At 39.7% G+C, this 24,128-nt stretch overlaps 1 protein-coding gene across 6 annotated transcripts in view; it reads right to left on the bottom strand.

Annotated features, from left to right (window-relative positions):
• Window positions 1–24,128, bottom strand: part of MARCHF1 (membrane associated ring-CH-type finger 1) — a 123,466-nt gene that overhangs the window by 62,665 nt on the left and 36,673 nt on the right. For 5 of the 6 annotated variants that reach the window (XM_081021768.1, XM_081021769.1, XM_081021771.1 and 2 more), the window contains one exon: window positions 17,200–17,339. The exons of the other annotated variant lie outside the window; for it this stretch is intronic. In XM_081021768.1, coding sequence (XP_080877894.1) covers window positions 17,200–17,301 — 102 coding nt within the window. In that variant the 5' untranslated portion in view covers window positions 17,302–17,339. The remainder of the gene's footprint in view (window positions 1–17,199; window positions 17,340–24,128) is intronic. 6 annotated transcript variants of the gene reach the window in all.

The following is a 24,128-nucleotide window of genomic DNA, read 5'->3' as shown; positions in this document are numbered from 1 at the left end:
TAACAGGTTTTCATAAGTGCTCTGTGGTGAAATCCATGTGTTGTTAAGATGCATAATAATAAAATATTAACTAACTGCAGGGGCCTTCTGAATAGATGCCAATTTCACTGTTAGTAGGAATGACATAGCCTTTGTTTTGTTGGCCCCAAAATAGAAAGTGAGCGAGGTCCTTTGCAAAGAGGATTGGCTACTTAAGGTGTTAGAATATGCAGAACTTGCAGTTTTAACCTACAGAATAAGCGAGCATGAAGAACATATATTTAAAGAAGAGTGGAAAATAGTTATTGAATATATGGAAAATATATGGAAAACGCTGGCAGCATTTAAATAAATTCAACAGAGTAAGCACGTAATTAAAAATTAGTCCAGTAGCACCTTACAGCCAGTGTGGTGTAGTGGTTAAGAGCGGTAGTCTCGTAATCTGGGGAACCGGGTTCGCGTCTCCGCTCCTCCACATGCAGCTGCTGGGTGACCTTGGGCCAGTCACACTTCTTTGAAGTCTCTCAGCCCCACTCACCTCACAGAGTGTTTGTTGTGGGGGAGGAAGGGAAAGGAGAATGTTAGCCGCTTTGAGACTCCTTAAAGGGAGTGAAAGGCGGGATATCAAATCCAAACGCCTCTTCTTCTTCTTCTAGAGACCAACTAAGTTAGTTCTGGGTATAAGATTTCATGTGCATGCACAATTCTTCTCCGTAGCTGAAGAAGTGTGCATGCACACGAAAGCTTATACCCAGAACTAACTAAGCTGGTCTCTAGGGTGCTACTGGACTAATTTTTAATTTTTAATTTCGACTGCATCAGAGCAACACGGCTACCACCTGAATCTAGAGTAAATAATATTTGATTTATGTAAAAGTGGGAAATTGGTTTGAATAGTTATAGTAAAATATGCAGGAAACTATGATATGTGATATGAACCATGGAAGGAGAAGGAGGGAAGTCATTGGATGTTTTAAAGTTTGTAAAATGTGTGTGTGTGTGTGAGAGAGAGAGAGAGAGAGAGAGAGAGAGAGAGAGAGGGTGGGTGGGTGGGTGGGTGGCTGAGAGAGACGAATGACTGAATTTATCAGAAAATGCCCAGTCACCATCTGTGGTGCTTACATGAACTGAGGAAGACCTAAAAGTAATAATGGAAATAGGACATAATGGTCTCCTGCTGCTGCTTAAAAGCCAAAACGAATAGTGACTCACTCATGATTATTCAGAAGTAGGAGATATTGATCTTGGGGCAAACGGCTGCAGTGACATTTTTATTATGCCAGGATATTGAAAGAAGCATAGTCATTTGCATTGTTATAAGATCAAGGCAGGTACAGTGAAATAGTTGAATATTCTTCAAAGTGCTGCATGGACCACAAGCAACAGACTTGAACACTTCAGTCCACTCCATATGTATAAATTGCAGCAGAGACCACAGCTAAGTGTCAGTGTTGGCAGCATCTTCCCTACTCGCCCTCCCTCAGTTAAAAAGAAAACAAAAGCAAGCTTGCTATGGGCTTACTTGTTGAAGAGGACTAGGGGGGAATTTTACTCACCACACAACTGGCTAATTCATGATGAGATTTTTGCCTTCTCATAGCAACATGCATAGTTGATAGATTACAAAGTATACTCAGTACTTTTTTTCTAGAAGAGTAGGTGTCTGTAATCATCACAAAGTTGTTACAGTAAATGCCACACTTTTTAACAACAACAAAAAGAGGTGCCAGTACTGGGTACCCTTGAGTGCCTCCTGAAAAAAGCACTGAATATACTTGTTTTGTTCTCAACAACAACAAAATGTTTTGAAGTTATTCTTTGTCACAACTTGCAATGTTGGTGGGGAAGGGGCAGGATCCATAGTCTAATAAGGGGACCCCCACAAGGGAGCTTGGGTAGGGCTATCCTAAGGCCTCAGCTCTACCTCAGGGGCTGGGGCTGGCTCCCTTGCACCCAGGTTCACGTGGGGGCTTACTGGAATGGCCTGAACCAAGCTGAACCAGTCCCTAAATTCTGACAACTCCCTCCCTTCAGATCCCAGCCAGCACGCTCGATATGCGACATTGGTCAGCAATTGGGCTACCCTATTCCAGTATCCAGCTACATTATAATCATAATGGGGATTGACCTTGGCATACAAAATTGTGTGTGGTGTTTGCTCCTTCTTGCTTGCACTCCTGGGCCTGAGGCACCGTAAGTTGATTATATTCTAAAATCAACATACAAACACACAATTACATCTCAAGAGAGAGAGACGTTTTCATCTTTGTACATAAATGTAATGAAAGTAATAACGGGCTGTCACATGGCGCTCTTTATTCAAAACTATCCACAGGCCAAACAGCAAATGTTTATGTTAATATGTAAAACAAACATTAAGGTTTTACACTGATCTCCTATGCATGTCTAATCAGAAGCAAGAAAACCCATTGAGTTCAATAGGGCTTATTTTAAGGTAAGTGTTCACAGGATTGAAAAGAAATCTATTGTACGACAAAGTTGTCAACAAACCGCTTATGCATTCTCTTGTGCATTCTTGTGCTTATGCATTCTCTTGTGCGATGTTCCACTAGGGCAAAATATTTCACCAGAAGAACAAGCATACAATTAACTGATTTTAATATAGCACGACACTGGATTCGGTCCATTGTTTTTATGTTACTTTATTGTATACTGCACTGCATAGACATTTTTAAATACTAAGTGATTTAGAACTGCATATATATATATAGAGATAAATATATAAAACATGACAAGAAATGTTTCTCAAGGCTGCACACACCAAAAGTGCACATCATAGTAGGCTGATATCCTACTATGCAAATTAGCATCAAAACATCCAAGATTTTCCAGGTACCAACACTCATTAATCACAATAGACTATGGATGAATAAATGTAATTCCTGCATCTTATGCAGTCCATTATATTTCAGTGAAAAGCAGACAAAATAGAAAATTGTATTGAATTTTCTCATGTATAAAAGAACAAATTGCATTCAATCTACTTAATTTTTTTTTATCTACATGAATCTCATTACTCTACGGAGTTGTTTAAATCAAAAAATAATTCTACAAAATGACTAAACTTTACACATTTTGGGAGCGGATAAGCAACAAATTTCTAAGGAAATACACAGGAGAAACGAGAGAGCTAGCTAACACAGGTATCATTTAAGGAACAGTATTATTGAAGAGCAGCTTTACCATGGCTCCATAGCCTGTATTTACAGGAACATACCACTCAAAATGCCAAATCACTGGCTGCAAAAACAGTTGGAATTACTGTGTACCCCTGAAAACATTCTGTACCATAAGCAACCATTATGGCTGCATGCAACAAAAGCAAAATGAGAAATCGCTATACCTATATTATACAGTGGAAGGGGGCGGGTGGATCTCTAATCCTAACATAGTTGCAAAGAAACAGAATTGCCTTCGATTCCTGCAGGAAATCTTGAAGTCTTAGATATGGAAGCCCTGCTACTTCTCCTCAAGTGTAGGTATCCTTTAATGGTACCCCAAAATCTAGCACTTGACCCAGCATGCCCAATGGAAGGACTAGTCCCCATTAGACATTGTATAACACACAGGTTATTAACGCACAGTTGTTAGAGTGCTGGACTAGGACCTTGGAGGCCAGAGTGCAAATCCCTACTCAGCCACAAAGCTCAGGCCAGTCACTGACTCTCAAACTAACCTACCTCACAGGGTAGCTGTGGTGATTAAATGAGGTCAGGGAGAACCATGTGAACCACCCTGAGCTCCTTGGAGAAAAAGGGGGGATATATATACAATAAATAATAATAAATAATGGAATTTCTGTGCAGGATCTCTGTAAGGTCTGAAACAGACCTCAAAGAGCAACATTCTCAACAAACCAAAGGAGCAATGTATTCCTGAGGAGACGACTCCAGAGCACAGATAAAACAACTTCTTTAAAGCAAATCAAGTATTTTACAACATACATTTTAAAAAGCTACCCACACAATAGCTTCCTCACGAGCCTTCTCATTTGTTCTCAAAAGTTTTCATCCAAGTTTCCCCCAAATCCCCATATAATTATAAAGTTGTGACAATATCCTCGGCATACTCATTTTGCCTGCAGGCTGCTAGCAGGTACTCTTTCGTTCTTAGGTAGCAAATTGTGTTTTGTCTCATCACTGCTAAATGAGTAATAAAAGTCAAGTTTCTAAACAGAATGTCTGGAACCTGAGTGATAAAAATGTAAAATCCAAGGAGTCCAAATGTAAAAAAATCAGTGGGACCAGATGTTGGTAATTACATCTAAGCTATCAGAAAGGCATGAAACCAAAACAAGGATAAAAACAACCTTTCAGTTTATAAGAGACTCAAACCTGAGGACAAATCAGTCAGTTCAAAATCATTCCTGTGTGGTACCAGGGATAGTTCTGTCGGACCATTTCTCTAAATTACATTGATCTTCATGGAAGAAGGATTACACTTCCATGCTAACAGAAGAAGCATGAACTGATTTATGGGTTTTTTAAAAAATAAAATGGCAGGGGTATTTCAATAATATTTCAATTTCCTTTAGTTTTGTTTGTTTTTGTAATTCCACAATAAGATAAGCAAAATATGACTCCTTGTGTTCCATATAAGCTTCCAAGCACTTTCAAGTCGTCCATGGTAGTGGATTCAACTAGCAATTCAGATAAAATACAGCCAAGTAAACAATGTATTTCACTGCCTCTGTGATATCTTAGCGTAAAACCACCTGAATTTCTTTGATACTTTCAGAGGAACTCCAATTACTTTTCTAATTAATTCAAAAATCATTGCTGTTTTTGTCCTATGTTGCTATATTGCGTTTAACTCATTATTGTACAGCACACCAGAATTCTGTTAGCTGTTGTATAAACAAGCAATATTTATTTTTTCCAGAGAGTAATAACAGCAAATGAATGCATACAAAAACAAAGGTAAAAGCACAATAAATCATGTTTAAGATAATCAGAATATATTTAAATGCTTGGATGAATTAAAAGAAAATGCCTTGAAAAGACAGAAGAGTTGGTGCCAGGCATACATCTCTGAGGAGGGCAGATTGTTGGGGAGGTGGCACTTCTTCAAATATTATGGTTCCAAGGCATAGCATGCTCACACTGTGGAGTCCCTATTGTGTGTGAGAGCTTACTGAGGGGAGTTGTCTAGCCTACTCCTCATAAATACATTTGATTTGATAACTGGCCTCTGGACATTACGCAATAGGGCACCTTCTAGCTGAAGCCTGCATAGCCAGATAGATGGGAAGCGCATCATAGCACATTTCCATGCCAGGAGTTACAGTATAATCAAAACTGTACTTTGTTGTGGGAAAAGATAACTATGTATTTCCTCAAATTAACTGCATGTACAATGAGACAGAAGGCTCCAGTGAGCTATGATGAGAACAACCCCTTTCACCTTTCCAACAGGGAGGTTAATTGCTTAGCCCTTGCCTGACTTGCTAATTTTCCAGAACAGATTTTCACAAGTAACAGGAAGATTACCCTCTGGTAATGTTACAGAGAAAGCTTATGACTGGCTTTCTCATTAATTATTTCACTCTCTCTCTTTCTGTTATTTGTATACAAAACTAATACTCCTCAATCACATGGAAATCCAGGACTGCATTGATGCAGGTGAACCATTCCTGCTATACTCCAAAGAGAATCTAGTAATCACAATCAAGACCTCAAACATATTTGGAGATTTGATTATAAAACAAAGGCTCCACTGTGATTTGGAAACAGAATGGTTCTTCGGGGATTATTTCTAGCCCCAAAGTGTCAGGCTTTATACCATCCATACAGATCTCAGAAACTGGGAGTCAGCCAAAGGAGGTGCTTGCTTTTAGCACTTGATCCTGATGAAGACCAAGAAACTCTGATGTCACCAAACTATAATGCAAGCAGCACCTTTTACATGGATTGTGCCTAGATTTCCTTTTTCAACGAAAGAACCAAGAGACTGTTTGGTGCTAATGCTAGGCTTTATATTTATAATCTCTTTTCCAATGTGTATCCAATTACTGTTTTCCCTTAAGAAATATATAATTGTGTGAGATTTAGAATTTCTCTCAGTGTACTCTTTGCTACATTTATGGCTATCTGTAAGACAGGTAGACAGCACTGTTAATTTAGGACCAACTGCAATTAAAATACTTAGTTTTTAAGGTTTCAATAGCAGCCTTTGTGTACGTATGGAAGTCCAGGCACAATCAGGATTAGGAACACGGAGCTTAGCCTCTTCCCCACACCATGATCCCTGTGAATATCCCCTATGAAGCTGCTCTTAGCCTAGAAGCAAAGGTTAATTGGTGCCAATAGCCTTCAGAGTCTAGTCACAGTTGGGAGGGGTAGAACCAGAGGTGTACCTAGGGGTTGGCGAAACCAGCCCCACTGACAGTGCAGGCTTTGAGGAGGCACAAAAATCACCAATCAGAGTACGGAACATATAATGTATAGGTGTGTTGCAGCGAGATCAAATGCAGGAAAAACTTTCTGTCCTTCTTGCACCACAGCACAAAGCCTTGTGGTGAACTGATTTGGGTGGGGAGATACAGCTCCTTCCAAGGGCACAACAGACCGTAGGTACACCTCTGGATAGAACAGTCTTAATCCAGTTAGTTTCCATTCCATATGTATTCACTAGAAATGGGATAGAATAGACACAGAAAAATTCTTTAGAATAAACTGCTTTTCTTCTTCTCTTTTTACATATGCTAGCTGTCTGGAACTGCTATTGTGTGATGCTTCTGCCACATGTGTGGAAAATCTTGCTGCCATTAACCCTAAGAGGAAGAAAGGAGGTGTGATGATGTGCCATCACTTTCAGGGAGGTTGTACAGGGGGGAAAGGGGGGGGATACAAGGAAAAAAATGCCTGTCCCAAAGGGTTCAGGGAGACAGACATATTTTCCCATGTACACTCTCATCGAGAGTGAAGACATGCTGTCATATCCTGTGGAAACTGCAGTAAGATTTACAAAATGTGCCACATAAGTAACACTTTCTAGCTGTTCCAGGGCTCTAGTACGTGTAAAAAGGAAAAGGAAAAAAGCTCAGCTCTCAGACCACATTGTAATGGAATCCAATAGGAGTGCAGATTCCAAAGTAGACCCACATCTGATCCACACAATAGTCTGGGAGGTGCAGATTGGGCTAAGTCCGCTTTGGGTTGCGAACTCACCAAATATATTCTCCATCCCTACTAAGGAGTCTCTGTAGGAAAGGGGACACACTAAGTGCCTATAAGAAATCAGTAAGGTACAATGGATATCACAGGTTTCAAAGATGATTCATCATAAATCACTGAAAGCATAACCAAAATAGGTCAGGTGAAAAGAAAAGAGGGAAATATGTCCAGGATGGCTAGCAATGAAAGGTGGGTGGTGGCAATATGTACACATCATATTGCCAATAGTTTAGTCTTTGGCTATATGTAAAAAGATATACACAAAGATTTAAGTGGAAAACAAACATGAACAGCAGACCCTCTTTTTCCAAGAGGCATATTCACTGGGTACACTAGCAAGGAAATGGAAGGGGAGCCATAGTTTTTCCTCCTCTTAGATTCAAGCGAACAATGGCATTTTATAATCCTACTGCTAGTAGCTATCTTGAATAATGTAGTTCCCAAGGCAGCAAAAATTGTTTTTGCATATACTCTGGAAGTCCCGACGGTATAGATGTACACATTGGGGGTAGGACAAAAATATGAACTTCTTTATAATGAATCTTAAACAGTGTTGTTGAGATTGATTTGTTGTATAGCATCCATTCAGACCTGCAAATCAGGCTGTATTTTATTTTCTTATCTAACACAACCAAGAAAATATTATTCAGAAAGAATGGTAACTGCATGGGAAATGGGTGAGCTACAATGTTCATGGTTAAAAAAAACCCCCAATGATTTCTTTTCCTTAGAGAATGCTTGAATTGTTAAATTTAGTGGTATAAACACATAGCTAAGACATTACAGTAAACCATATCTGAACCAGATTTCCAAATGCTTTTTCTGCATGAAAGTGTAAATTTGTTCTCTGGCCCACTTAAGATAATTCCCTACATATATTTAAATGAGGAACTAAAATGAATATAAAAATGGCTTCGTGCATTAGCTTGAGTCATAAGAAGTCATTTGCTTTGCCTTTGCTTCTGGTGTCTGTCTCACTAGTATGGGATAATATGGGGAAGGGAGATCTGGGCCAAGGGATGGCGTTATCTACTAGTTCCTCTCAACCTCAAGTTATCTTTTAGGATACTAAATGCTGAGGCTGAGAAGCAGCAACTCTTCTATATGCGCCATTGCTCTTGACTGCCCAAGAGCTGTGTCAATAGTCTGAACCAAGGCCTCATCTGGCTTCTGGCAAGCGATGGGCTGCACCTCACAACGGTTGGGATGAATGTTTTTGCCAAAAATCTCAGAAACCTCATTAGGAGGGCTTTAAACTGACTAATGTGGGGGAGGGAGACAGTACTCCTGAAGATAGGAGTCTATCAATTGATGAAGATGATCATCCAAATGTCATAGACCAAATGGAGCAAACAGCACGCAGACCTAGTGGTGGGAGGAAAAAATCTTTAAGAGTCACAGGGGAATGATTAATGGACTTCAATGTCTGTACACTAATGCGCAAAGCATGGGAAATAAAGAAGATGAGCTTGAGCTCTTGGTACAGCAAATTAAATATGACATAATAGGCATCACTGAAACCTGGTGGGATAAGTCCCACGATTGGAATGTAATAATGGAGGGATACAATCTATTTCAGAGAAACAGACCAGACAAGAAAGGAGGAGGAGTGGCGTTATATGTCAGGGATGTGTATACCTGTGAAGAGATCCAATATTTAGAACCTCAAAGCCAAAGTGAGAGCATTTGGGTCAAAATTAAGGGAGAGAAGAATAACAGTGACCTCATTGTGGGAGTTTACTATAGATCCCCAAGCCAAACAGAGGACATAGATGATGCCTTCCTGGAACAGATGGCCAAGCATGCAAAAGGAAGGGAGATAGTAGTAATGGGGAACTTCAATTACCCGGATATTTGTTGGATGTCAAACTCAGCCAAGAGCATAAGGTCAAACAGATTCCTCACTGGCCTTGCAGACAACTTCATTGTCCAGAAAGTGGGAGAAGCAACAAGAGGAACAGCCATTTTAGATCTGGTCCTAACCAATGTTGATGACCTGGTTAGTAGGGTAGAAGTGGAAGGATCATTAGGCGCGAGTGATCATGTTCTTCTGAAGTTTACTATACAGCGGAAAGGAGCAGCCAAGCATACTAGGACTCAATTTCTTGACTTTAAGAATGCCAACTTCATAAAACTTAGGGAAGTGCTGGGTGAGATCCCATGGACAGTAATGTTGAATGGTTTCTTTAAATGTAAAGGTTCATCATTGTTCCACCCGATGTGTATATCTTTAAGGGGCCAGAGCAAGGGCCAGAGCAAAATAATGAGACCCAGCTTTACAGCTGTGAAACATAGCAGGTGCTGCTGAGTTGTATTGATTAAGCTGCGTCAGCAATTGGGTGTAGTATATAAGGAGCAGCACCTAGCTCTCCCATAACCCTGGGGGATGGGTTGGTGGTTGGGTCTGGTTTGTTGTTGATGCATTTAGTGTAAATGGAGTTTTTGTTTTTCTTATTAAAACCTTGTTTAAGTTATTTTTGAGTCCCTTTTTAATGCATGGTCTCCCCAGCAAGCTCTCTGCAGCGCTACCATACTGCAAATAGCCAACAAGTAATACTAAAAGGAAAGGGAGTTCATGATGGCTGGGAGTTTGTTAAGAGGGAGATACTAAAAGCACAACGTCAGGCAATACCAATGAGACAGAAACATGGAAGGTGCCTAAAGAAGCCAGGGTGGCTATCTAAAGAACTTTTAACTGAGTTAAGATTAAAAAAGGATGTGTACAAAAAATGGAAAAGGGGGGAAACCACCAAAGAGGAATTCAAACAAATAGCCAGCACGTGTAGACACAAAGTCAGAAAAGCTAAAGCACAGAATGAACTCAGGCTTGCTAGAGAGGTTAAAAGCAACAAAAAAGGCTTTTATGGGTATGTTCGTAGCAAAAGGAAGAACAAAGAAACAGTGGGGTCACTCAGAGGAGAAGATGGTGAAATGCAAACAGGGGACACAGAAAGGGCTGAACTCCTCAATGCCTTCTTTGCCTCAGTCTTCTCCGATAAAGAAAACAATGCCCGACCTGAAGAATTTGGAGCAAATGATTCAGCAGAGGAAACACAGCCCAGAATAACTAAGGAGATAGTACAAGAATACTTGGCTAGTCTAGATGTATTCAAGTCTCCAGGGCCAGATGAACTGCATACAAGAGTATTAAAAGAACTGGCAGATGTGATCTCAGAACCACTGGCAGTCATCTTTGAGAATTCCTGGAGAACAGGCGAAGTCCCGGCAGACTGGAGGAGGGCAAATGTTGTCCCTATTTTCAAAAAGGGGAAAAGAGAGGACCCAAATAATTACCGCCCAGTCAGTCTGACATCAATACCAGGGAAGATTCTGGAGCAGATCATTAAGCAAACAGTCTGTGAGCACCTAGAAAGGAATGCTGTGATCACCAATAGTCAGCATGGATTTCTGAAAAATAAGTCATGTCAGACTAACCTGATCTCGTTTTTTGACAGAATTACAAGCCTGGTAGATGAAGGGAACGCAGTGGATGTAGCCTACCTTGATTTCAGCAAGGCATTTGACAAGGTGCCCCATGATATTCTTGTAAAGAAGCTGGTAAAATGCGGTCTTGACTATGCTACCACTCAGTGGATTTGTAACTGGCTGACTGACCGAACCCAAAGGGTGCTCATCAATGGTTCCTCTTCATCTTGGAGAAGAGTGACTAGTGGGGTGCCACAGGGTTCTGTCTTGGGCCCGGTCTTATTCAACATCTTTATCAACGACTTGGATGATGGACTCAAGGGCATCCTGATCAAATTTGCAGATGACACCAAACTGGGAGGGGTGGCTAACACCCCAGAGGACAGGATCACACTTCAAAACGACCTTGACAGATTAGAGAACTGGGCAAAAACAAACAAGATGAATTTTAACAGGGAGAAATGTAAAGTATTGCACTTGGGCAAAAAAAAATGAGGCACAAATACAAGATGGGTGACACCTGGCTTGAGAGCAGTACATGTGAAAAGGATCTAGGAGTCTTGGTTGACCACAAACTTGACATGAGCCAACAGTGTGACGCGGCAGCTAAAAAAGCCAATGCAATTCTGGGCTGCATCAATAGGAGTATAGCATCTAGATCAAGGGAAGTAATAGTGCCACTGTATTCTGCTCTGGTCAGACCTCACCTGGAGTACTGTGTCCAGTTCTGGGCACCACAGTTCAAGAAGGACACTGACAAACTGGAACGTGTCCAGAGGAGGGCAACCAAAATGGTCAAAGGCCTGGAAACGATGCCTTATGAGGAACGGCTAAGGGAGCTGGGCATGTTTAGCCTGGAGAAGAGGAGGTTAAGGGGTGATATGATAGCCATGTTCAAATATATAAAAGGATGTCACATAGAGGAGGGAGAAAGGTTGTTTTCTGCTGCTCCAGAGAAGCGGACACGGAGCAATGGATCCAAACTACAAGAAAGAAGATTCCACCTAAACATTAGGAAGAACTTCCTGACAGTAAGAGCTGTTCGACAGTGGAATTTGCTGCCAAGGAGTGTGGTGGAGTCTCCTTCTTTGGAGGTCTTTAAGCAGAGGCTTGACAACCATATGTCAGGAGTTCTCTGATGGTGTTTCCTGATTGGCAGGGGGTTGGACTCGATGGCCCTTGTGGTCTCTTCCAACTCTATGATTCTATGATTCTATGATTCATCTGCACTATACATTCAAAGCAGGATCATACCATGTTAAAGAGTCATGGCTCCCACCCCCAAGAATCCTGGGAACTGTAGTTTATTAAGGTGCCATGAGGTGTTAGGAAACCCTTTGCAGAGCTAGACTTCTAAGAGTTCTTTAACCAATAATAATTCTTCTCAGCAAAATCTGGAAATTTATGCTCCATTGAGTTTCTCATTTTCATTTTCAAGTTCTCCTGATCAGAGAGTTGTAGGTATAGCCTAGAATTTGTAAGTAAATTAAATTAACACCCCCCCCCAAAAAAAAAACCCTCCAAAGGTTTTAACAAAATGTGCTGATATTCACTCAAGTTCCAAAATGCCAAGAAATAGCAATTGGGAAATTGCAGATGTTAAGGGTAGTGCTCTTAACAGTTATGTTACTTATAGATATGGTATTCTATTTTATCCACTGTTAGTTCAAGCATCACTATTACCTTGGCACTCAACATGTGTTGCTGGTTGTTGCCATTCTCAGGTAGGAATTACTCACTGGCCAATTCGGGTTGCACAATTAACACCGATTTGGGGTTCTTGTGCAACAATATTACTTTCACCCCAAACTAGCCTTTTTGCAGTAAGGAAAGTGAAAGTCATCCTTTCCCCTTCTTTCTAACATTGTCTCAAACTCTGCCTTCTCTTTCCATATATCTGAATTTCTTGTCAGCTTCCCAAGGAAGAGTCTAATTTATCATAAACAGATTGAACTTTGCTCCTTTTTCTTTCACCTTTTCAAAAGTTTTTACATGCTCCCAATCCTGAAAGATTTCCAGCTTATTTTCTAGCCACTATTAGTAATTTCCCAGCGTCAGTCTAAATTAAACCTTGTATCTTCTATCACAGAGGCTGACAGGGAGGTTTTAGGTAACAAAAAGTCCAGGTCTCCTTTTCTAGAAAAAAGAAAAGAAAGTAGAAATTAAGGTCTTTTCTTTTATGGCAGCTGGGCAGGTGGGTAAGTTTAGCACACTCTTCTCAGTAGCCACAAGAGGAAGCCAATTTTGGTTGCTATGAAAGAGCAGCAAATTGTTAATTGTATTTTTACTGCCAGGAATGGGAAAGGATATGCCAAAATAAATTGATCAGGGGAGAAGCATTTACTACTTCATCTTAGACAACAAAACGTTCTTGGCTGGCCCTGCTGCCCACTAACTGAAGTTCTCATGGAGACTTACAATACATTTAAAACACAACGAAAAGGCCAGAATTCTAAGGGAAAGATGAATGTGTATGTAAGATCCCAGATGTTCCAGCTCACTGCCACTTTGCTCCTGTAAGTTTGCCCAGATTGAAAAAACGAGCTTCTCTGAAAAATGTGTAAATCAAAGTCGAGTAAGTGTTGAAAATGCAAAGAGAAAGAAGGTACGTTCTATCATATGTGGTGGTCTCGCAGTAAGGTTAAAGCTTACTGGGAAATGATATATAATGAATTGAAAAATATGTTTAAAATAACATTTGTTTAAAAAAAACCCAGAAGCTTTCCTTCTGGGAATTATAGGGTTAGAACTACCCAAACAGTATAGAAATTTATTCATGTATGCAACTACAGCGGCAAGAATCCTATTTGCCCAAAAATGGAAAGAGGTCCCGACGAAAGCAGATTGGATACAAATACTCAGAGATGAAGAAACTTACCAGAAAAACAAAAAATCAAGGCGACAAACCTTTTTGAAAGGAATGAAAGTGGTATATTGAGTATTTACAAACTGTAAACAGCTGAAGACATTGGCAAGATTATTGCAAAAACCTGCAGTTTCATAAGAGTAAATAATTAAAGTAGATGAACAAAAGAGTAAGAGTAATTTAGAATATGCAGGAAATGGTAAATATAAACCACAGAAAGAAGAAGGATGACGCTGAGTTTTGAAATGTTAAAATGACTGTAAAACTATTGAAATGTATATAACTGAAAATAAAATTAAAAAATTATTAAGAAAGAAACAAGCTTCTCTGCACTTTCACAAGCAAAGAAGTCACATGAAACTTTCTTCCTTCTATTTTGATAATGGCAGTGCCCCCCTGAGGCTGAAATGTATCTTGCTCTTGCATTTGAGAGTTGTGGTGCCAGTTCACAACTGAGGACTTGGCTGCCAATGATCTGATATTGTACACTGTCTTACATAAAAGTCTTTATTGAATGAGAAATCATTTTGGGGAAGCGTTTTGTCTCACAAATTATATTCTTCATTTGAAAAGGAAACAATTTTTTTTTCCTTTCCTTTCCTTTTTTCAAATTTTCAGGGGGGAAAGGCTTTGGAGAAAAGATCCAGAAAAGAAATTCCCCGCACCTCCCCATTTTTTCTGGTCCCCACCCAGGTTTCATATCTCTAACAATACCAATGTTACTTAAGGGCTTGTCAGCTGGAAAATGTACTGAATTCTATGTGAAGTGCAACAGGCTGAAGTACTGTTATGCATTAAAGATGACACTCCTATCAGGAGCTAGTCTTCCAGCTACAGCTTCCAACCTACACTATTGTTGCTAGCTTCCGAATTCCAAAAAAATTATATTCTTTCCAGTAAAGCATCAAGTTTTAAAGTGCAACAGAATAGAGGCCATGGAAAATTCAGGTATCTGGGGAGTGGGGGCTGCCGTCATATGCACTTAGAAGCTCTAGAAAAGTAGCCTACTTATCAACACAAGAACATGCTCTCTTACAGCTTCTAGACCATTTTGAAGTCAGCAGCACACATACTTAGACAGTGGCTAGACTTCATATGTCAATTGTTTTCCCTAAGGAAAGTGGACTGGAGGATGGGGAGAAGGTGAGAAAGTACTAGCAGACTTTTTCCACAAACGACTCACTATCCCTTTCCAAGTGCCCAGTGGCAAAAATAATGTGCTCAACCTGACAAGTCTCCCGGAACCAATCTAAAGCATTTGCCTCTGCTGTATTCCACAACTCAGCCCAGCTTGCCACATTATCATTCGCCTTAGTAAAGAAACCTGATTTCAAACAATTATTCACTTCTCTTCTGTTTTGATGTCAGGTCCGTGTTTCAACAACGGAAGGGGCTGTTCCTTTCTTTCCCATTCCCTGTTCCAATGTTTCTTCTTGACAGCTCTTTAGTAATGCTTGACTGGATAGGCCTGCCTCATGTAAAACACCGAAAATGTTAAGCATTCCTGAAGAAAAGCAAAGTGTGAAAACTGACATGCCATTTGTTTTGAGCAAAGCAGCAATTCTCTATCACTTTAATACAAGAGTTTGGGTAAGAATTTCACTCAGAATAAATGGTTCTATTCACAAAATAAATGTCCTAGACAAAATATTGAGAAGGCAGCTAAGTAAGTAGGTGCAATACGCTAAAAATAGGGTGTACCTTGGGCACATGCTACATTGTAAATGACTACGAGTTACTCTGCTTCTTGCATGACTTAAAATGTCCATTTATAAAGTATTGTTTTCATGCAGTAAGCAACCAATATTAAAGAAATGGTAGCAACTTTTGGAGGGAGTAACAGACAGGCAAGTAAATAGAATAGAGAAAAATTACAGCATGCTAACAGGTCTAGAATTGTGGTCTGTTGACACAATACAAACCTGCACAGTGCTACTAATGCCCTTATTATTACAGTGGATGTGGCAGAGCTTGATTATGCATTGTTCTGGATGCACAGCAGCAACTTGTGGCTCAAGGCACAGCACTGCAGAATGTCAACACTGTCCCCCAAAGCCTCTGTCTTCATCCACTAAGCTTATTGTGTTAAGGATTAAAAAAAAAAAGAAAAGATACTGGCAAACAGAGTGCACAAAACAATCCAGTAAACAAAGTTGCCACAGCTGGGCAAGTATGCAATGCAACATCTCCTTCCCCTTTATTCTGGCATATCTGCCTTTTGACAATCGGGTCGCTAGGCGGCTGGCAAAACATCTTCAGGCCTCAATCATGAGCAATTTGGTCATTCAAACTCTTATTCAGAAAGCTGCATCTCTCCAAAGTCTGGCTGCACTCCTGTGCAAAATATTTAAATACTACTGACTTCAGTGAAATTCAGAGTTGTGCCTAGCACTAGTATGGATGTACACAGTTTCTTTAATAAAAAACTGGGGATCACTTTCACACACAGTAGTTGTACTGGGATATTTATAAAATATTATGAATAAGAGTGATTTAGAGCTGGTAATGAACCTCCTAATGGCAGGTTGCATGGAACTGCATTCAAATCGAAACCTAAAACCACTCCTACTCCCATCACAGTACAAATGGCAGCTAAGAGCTGGGAAAAATTAGCATCCCTCAAGCAAATAACCTTCAGCATGAACAATAGGCAACATATAATTTTCAGACAAAAACAGATTGCACTGATTATGTCTTTGGAACAGGTATTCAGAGCAGTAAAATATGGGTTGCATTAATTCAGTCTCTTACATTTGTTTAAGATATATAAATATATATTTACTCAGAGTATACATATTGATGTTGATGAACATGGCCAAGTTAGGGCCATTAAATTCAAATGGTCTACTCTAAATAAAACTTAGTTAAATATCACTCATAGAAAGTACAATGGAATGTAACTTTTCCAATACAGTGGTACCTCGGTTGTCAAACGGCTTGGCTCCCAAAAAAATTGGCTCTTGAATGCCGCAAACCTGGGAGTGAGTGTTCTGGTTTCGAACGGTTTTTGGAAGCCAAACATCTGACGTGGCTTCCACTTGAGTGCAGGAAGCTCCTGCAGCCAATCGGAAGCTGCACCTTGGTTTTCGAACCGTTCTGGGAGTTGAACGGACTCCCGGAACGGATTAAATTCGACAACCAAAGTACCACTGTATATGTTTTGGCTGTTAAAGCCTGCGATCATCCACCCTATAGAACATATGAAAAACAATATTCTAAAATACATTTTCTTTCTCATCCATGTCATAGGCAAGTTTACAAACCAAGCAAAGCAGCACTTTTAAATAGGGGCCCTCTGTTCATGTCATGCATTGACAACTATTAAAAATAGCTGAACATATCTGTTTGTAGGAAGGGTCATTTTTACCTTAACAATACTCTTGAAGATGCTGAAAAGGAAATTTTCTGTTTACAGATGTCAACGCGTGCAACTCTGTATTCACCTTGATAGAACAGCAATATTATTTCAACAGCCAACACATGCGAGCCAAAAAATTAAAAGGGGAGAGGTGGTTGGCAACAAAAGTACAATATAGTTGGAAAGCTTGAATAAGGAACAGTTTGCATTCAAAGCAAAACAAAAAGAAGCAGGCAAAGCCAAAGTGGTTTCAAATAAAGTACAATAAGGCGCAAGCACTACTGTTTTTTTAAAAAAAGGTAATTTAGCACCTTTCAAAGGTTGCTGGTATGGATTTGCACATGCCATCATCATGAAATAGAACTTTCACTCACCAAGGCAGAGATATGTGAAGCATCACCTGTGACCTCAGGGGTTCTTGTGCTGTTTGGGAGTCTGTGAGGATTACGAGCTATCGCTTGGCACCAGCCCAACATTTTCTCCTTCCACTTATCCCTTTTCAATTTCTGAAATTCTGAAAATAATTCACATTCCCTGAAACAGTGGTATTTTTAGTTTGTTGCATGTATGTGTCTGGGCATGCAATTATATATATATGCGTGTGTGTGTTTGATCTGCCTATAAATAATAGAACTAAAATGATGGGGGCAAGATGGAGTAGGGAATCTAGACCAGGCTTCCCCAACCTGGGCCCGCCAGATGTTTTTGGCCTACAACTCCCATGTTCCCTAGCTAGCAGGACCAGTGGTCAGGATAATGGAAACTGTAGTCTCAAAACATCTGGAGGGCTGAGATTGAGGAAGCCTGATCTAGACGCATCAATCCTAAACACACTTCTATCCAGAAACAAGTCCCAAATAAATGGGACAGTGGCTTCTGGCATACTTATGAAGTTAAACTATAGGTTCTTTACTGTAAGTAAATGTTATTGGATCCAGATTTAGTAGACCAGAGATTCGGAACCATGTACAATCTGAGGGTCGTATTACCTTGTTGGAAACATTCAAGGGGGTTTGTGTCAATAGTGGGTGGAGGCAAAGGAAAAAATGGGCAGAGCAAAAGGTGTAAGCAGGCTACATTTTAGCAATTCGAAAGAGGTTTCTGCATACATACACCCCCAATGTAGGCAAGCAAGAGGCATCACCACAATTCAAGAGCACATTTCATCAAGGCAACAGCACTTGAGGAGGGTATGGGACAGGGTCAGCAAGGGGTATGATGCAGAGGGGTTGCTTGGTCGATACTGATAGCCAGAGAGAGAAGTCTGGATTAAGCGGGATTACTCTAAATCTGGATCCAACCCAATGTTTTTAGGACTGAGATTTCATAGGAAACATACAGAAAATTACTAAAATGCATATATACTGGGAGAATTATGCACACAATATTACATTACATGCATTAATGAATGCTTTCTTCAGGTTCAAAATGTCATGTACCACCAGCAGATCAAAGACCACACATGAATAAATATTACATTCTAATAACAAAACTTCTTCAACTGAAAGTATATTCCACATTTTCCAGAATTAACCCCATTACATTCAAGTTTATGTTACTAAATTTTAAAATGTTCAGATAAAAAAATCCCAGATCAACTGCCTTTAGACTCCAGATTTATGAAACATGTAACCAATAGTGTACTTCACAGCTGTATTCTGGATCATACCCTGTTAGAAATGGTACAACTGCAACAGTAATACCTTATGCTTTTTTTAAAAGGAAAAGAAAAAGAAAAACCCAAAGACATTGCATGTGATCCTAAACATGCATAATTGTAAGGAGGCTCACTTGAAACAACCAAAGTTTCCTTCCCAGTTAGTAGGAGGATATAAAATTGAAAATAATTCAAAATATCAGTTCATTTAATTACATCAGTTACATATCACATGTACTGATTTTTTAGCTTATTTCAGATGGTGAATCTGATACTTAAAAGACTTCCTGAATAGTTTGCTTCACCAGCTTTTGTTCTGAACTGCAATAAGCCAGGTGGGACTTGCAGTTACTCTCCTGCTCAGATACAGTCCACTCCATTGTTATAACCAGACACATTTCCACCATTTTGATTTAATGAACATTTCACTAATTCAAAAATCAGCATTCATGAAGGTAACCTACCATAAACCTCCTAGTATGGAAATCTGCGCTCTCTCATTGTCTTATATGCCTCTTGCTTAATTAAACTTTCCAAGAGTAATTATCACCAAAACGTACACTCCGTATTTTTAGTGGAATTCAAGCATGTAGCCACAATTTATGTTCAATAATAAAAGCAATGCTTATGACAGTTAACCCAAAACGTTTGATTCAAATCAGTTCCAGTACAGAGGTAGCAGTGCTGTTACTAAAACGGACCTTTCAGACATTCCAGGTCCAGATGTGCACTGTGTACTATGCTATCTGTCATTCACACCAAGCCTTCTGAAATTTATAAGTCTTCTAAAAGACTTCAAGAGACCCTTGAACAAAAGGATTCTATGAACTGGTGTATTACATAGAAAACGCACAATGTCTCATAGAAAATCCTTCATTGCAGAAGTACACATTCACATTAAGTGATACTTGCCAAAACAGCCATTAACTCAACGAAATACGTATCAGGAGAAAAATGATGACCAATATGAATACTATGGTATGACAATGAGGAAGAAAATGACTGTAATTCAAAACATCGCCTTTGGAGATAGTGGCAATGTGGCTTTAATCAGACCAGTTCAACCCTCGTCACCACTGCACCACCCTCATAAGGCACTACAAGATTTCTGAAGCTTTCCAAAATTTCAGGGTTGGTTTGTTGGGTGGCTAGCAGTTTCTCTTAAAGGAATTCCACTTAGTTGTCCTCTAGGTTCCTGCCTAAAATGATAACTCACCAAGTTTTTACACAGCCCATTAATCTTGACATTCATTCTAGGCAAAATGTTTTGTCCTCTGCCAAATTTTTGGAAACAATTGGAAATGCTGTTCCAAAGCTGAAGGCTGCCAACTAGACTGATTGGTCCCCCTTAACAAATTCATGCAAAAAATCAGGTACCTCTAGAGGCTTAAGGAGTCATTATGCTTTGGAAAATATGCTGCCTACTCAACCTGTGAATATAAATTTTTTGCATCCCTTGCATACTTCTGTTGTCATACTGCTCAGTCAGGGTCTGATCACAGATGAAAATCAAGACAGCAGTGCTCAGGGATCATTATAACACACAGCAATATGTCATTGGGTTTGAGAGTTGGCCCCTTTTGACAAATTACAATAAAAAACAAGCATAACTAGTTGTACTTTCTTGCATACCTAGATAATGTGCATATTCTGATGCAGTGGGAGAACATTGCAATTCTGTAATTTTAAACTGTGTTGAACTCCCACAGAAATTAATATGATCTTACTTGAGCTAATATTCACATACACGAGATTATTTGAAATTACTGTGACCAACTGAGTCTAAGAACACCAGGCCAATAAATCCATACAGTCAATATCATATGTTCATATAGGCTCCCCAATCTTGTATATGGCTGTTCCTGGCTACAGCTGTGCTGGAATGTGGTGAGTGACACAAGCATTTTGTCCCTTGATTTGTCCCTGGAAACTACACTTGGGTTCAAACCAATATTTTTAATAACTCAAGGGAGATGTAAAATTTAAAGAAAATTAATACAAATTACAGTCTGATGTATTAAAATTAACATTTGTTTCATCTACAAAAGGCAGCTCTCTTTTATTAATGCCATGTAATTTAAATATCTCAACAAGAAACGATTTGAGACACTTTTAAGTCAAAAGTTGATGCTGTCTGATTTCTTAACAAGACACACAAATGGCATTAAATAAAAGGAAATGAAACACAAAGCATTTTCTCACACATATATTGAATGACTTATTCCTCTTTCTTGGCAAGATTCCTAACAGAAAGAAGGAATTTTGCGAGTTATGAAACACATTAGCAAAGATGGACAAGAATGCCCAGGACTAGAATGGTAGTGGGGGATGTATCTGAGCTCCTATGTGCTAACAATACTCTATTTTATTTATAAGAAAGTTTTTCAAAAAACTAGGTGCAGTTTCCAAACCAGCCTTAAGGAAAGCACAACTCAAGAGTACATTGCAAAAAGTTAAAATGCCAGCCATTTGAACCAGTTGCAATGGTTAACTGGGACGATGTGAACAATGAGCCTGTAGGTCAAAGATAATCTAAATAAATAAATGAAGATATAATTGGATCAGGGTCCTGAGAGATGTGTGTACTCCCCCCTCCACATTGTCTCTCAGGGTAGTTATTCAGTACCATTGAAGGGCAAAGGAAGAATATGTGCCATAAAGAGAAAGAGACGAGGACTGCTAGACCTCTAAAGCTCTCATACACAGACATGTAGCTCATGCCCAACACCAGTACTTATCAACTTAGTGCAGTCTGTTACAGTTGTATTAGCAAAAAGGGCTGAAAAGGAAGACAACCTATCCAGGGACAATGGTTTCATGAAAAAGGGAAGACAGCTGTATTCCCTAGTTTGTTTTTTAAAATGCAAAAACAATAATAATGGCCTAATAATAATTGTATGCTTTTTTCAGTTGCTGGTCTTGCTACGGCTATCAGTGGTCATGTTTTTATCTTGCCAGATTGGACTGAAGGCCTACAAATGGTTACTTTCCTTGAGGATATGAAAGGAACATAGGAAGCTGCCTTATAACAGTCAGACCATTGCTCCATCTAGCTCAGAAATGTCCACAGCCTTCCCGGGTTTCAGAAAGCAGCTTTTCCCAGGCACACCCGGAGATGCCAACAATTGAATCTAGCACCTTCTGTGTGCAAAGAGTGTGGTCTGTCACTGTCACCCTAGGCCCTTTCCAATCTTGAGGAACAGCAATATGGTGAGCTTGGTAAACAAGAGGGAAATTTGACACAGGGAAGGCATATCAAATAAACTGAAAGAGTACAGTGGTACCTTGGGTTAAGAACTTAATTCGTTCCGCAGGTCCGTTCTTAGCCTGAAACTGTTCTTAACCTGAGGTACCACTTTAGCTAATGGGGCCTCTCACTGCTGTCGCGCCACCGCCGCACGATTTCTGTTCTCATCCTGAAGCAAACTTCTTAACCCGAGGTACTATTTCTGGGTTAGCGGAGTCTGTAACCTGAAGCGTCTGTAACCCGAAGTACCACTGTACTGGACAAAAGGGTCTGCACCAAACAGTTGCAGTCTATATCCAGGGTGAGTGTACCCAAGCCCGTTTTCTCAGTCTGCCACTAATGCCACTGGCAGTACATGAGGGGAAGGGGGGAAAGCCACAGGGTTTGGTGAGGGGAGTAGGAGAAGCGACCAATCTGCCACACACTCAAGAAATCACTCTTGTTTTAAGAGTGTGCTGACCAGTTTACCCTAACTTTTTAAAGAATGTGTGTGCAGTGTATCTCCCCTCCTAAAAGGGAATTTTCCTATTCAGGGTACCAGCCAGGCATTGCTTCCAAGCAGGACTTTCCACTTTTCATTGTCTCACATTCATTTTTTTGTTTTACAACTCTTGTTCTATATTACATGCTGCTTAGCATCCTCATTGGGCTGATCTTTGTGGTTTACCAACTCTGCAACCTTTTGGGTTCTCCCAATCTTGCTGATGTCTCCTCATTTTTCACTGGCTCTATTTTGGCTATAATCCTGGTGTGTGGTATTAGTAATGGGTGGCATCCCAGTAAGTCATACAGAGTCTGCTCCTGAGTATGACTAGCATTGGGTATCACCCAATTATTTCATCTTTGTTATCTCCACCCTGTGATAGGAATTTTATGGTCTTAGATATATGGCAATGTTCATAATCGCACATACATAGATCAACACAGGAAGGCCAACCTGGAACCATTTTGATTCCTAAACTGACCAAATGTTTTCTCTGCAAGGTCAAACTGGAAAAGTCTCCCCATTGTCTCTTTCCTCACAAATCCTGTCTTAAGGACACATTTAAGATATGATTAAGGTGTGAGCCTGTGACCTGGCCCAGGAAATAAGTATTTTACCACTACAAAAGAATGGCCAGGCTCCCCAGGCAATCCAATCAAGTAACTTGCCAGACAGGAGATAAACTGGGACAGGAGAAAAACAACATGCAAATGTTCTGTTTCAAACCGCCTTTTCTGGGATGTATCTGAGGGGTGGTCTTAGGTTACACCCCTTCTGTGATGAATGCATAATGTTTCTGGGGGTGGTCTTGATCTAGAGGATGGGAATTTCAAAAGTCTTTATAAGCCCTTGCACAGCATTTTTGGGGGTCCTCTTCCTCTCCTGCGTGTGAGGGGAGCACCCTGTTGCAACAGATTAATAAAGATCAAGCTTACTAGCTGCTTTGCTTCTCAATATTCTCTGGTTGGCCTCTGTTATTTTCTCCTACCAATAGGGAACCTATGTAAGGACTCTATATGGGCTCTTGGATACCCCATAAGGGAAAAGGGCATATTTTTTATTTACAACAACCCAATTAACAATATGATGAAATCTCTGTAGCAACAGCATGATAGCACAGAAAGCAAGTTTATAGATTCCTATAAAATTCAATATTATGTCAGGACATAACTAGTCTCCACCTCCACACACAAAAACACACTATTCTATTTTTAGAACTCATCTGTCACTAATTCCCACTATATTTACTTCAAGAGAAAATTACCCCTTTGATCCCTGTTCTCTGTAGCAGTTTAGCTAATGCCATACAGCATGTATTTATTCAACAACTTCTAAGTTCAGAGAATTACTAGGAAATGAATTATCTAGAATCAAATACAAGTGCAGCTTTTATTTCAGACAGCTTGACAGAAGTCCTAATTCTTTGACTTGTAGGAGTCCAAAATAATTGGTTTTCATTAACAAATGTTAAATATTTGTTATTGAAACTTGTCATTAGTTAATTTAAAACAGCAGAAACAAGAATTTTACAGAAACTTCCTCAAAGAAAGGTGAAAAGTATTTGGAGAGAACTAAGCGGACGCCTGTCTTTTGTTTATTGCTTTGCACAATTAGATGGTGTATTAACCTGGAATACACTATTAACAGGCTTTGGGGGAAATATCTAAAAGTAAAATATCTTGAAATTACAATAACTGTGAAATCACAACATTTCCCAATGATGCAAGAAAGAAAATGTTTATAAAATGATATATAAATGGTGTGATGATTTATATATATAAATTATGCTACAATGCAGATGCAGTGCATGTTTGGTGGTTCTGGAAAGTTATGCATTAATTCCGGGGAGGGGAAAGGTGGAAATCATTTAGGCAATGATTAATTGGAGAGCTAGAGAAAAGGACAAAAGAAGGGT

The sequence above is a fragment of the Podarcis pityusensis genome (assembly GCF_964106645.2).
Source record: "Podarcis pityusensis genome assembly, chromosome: 9".
In the NCBI taxonomy this organism is placed as follows: Eukaryota; Metazoa; Chordata; class Lepidosauria; order Squamata; family Lacertidae; genus Podarcis; species Podarcis pityusensis.
The sequence above is the reverse complement of the archived record's forward strand: the minus strand, read 5'-3'. Positions and strand labels throughout refer to the sequence as shown.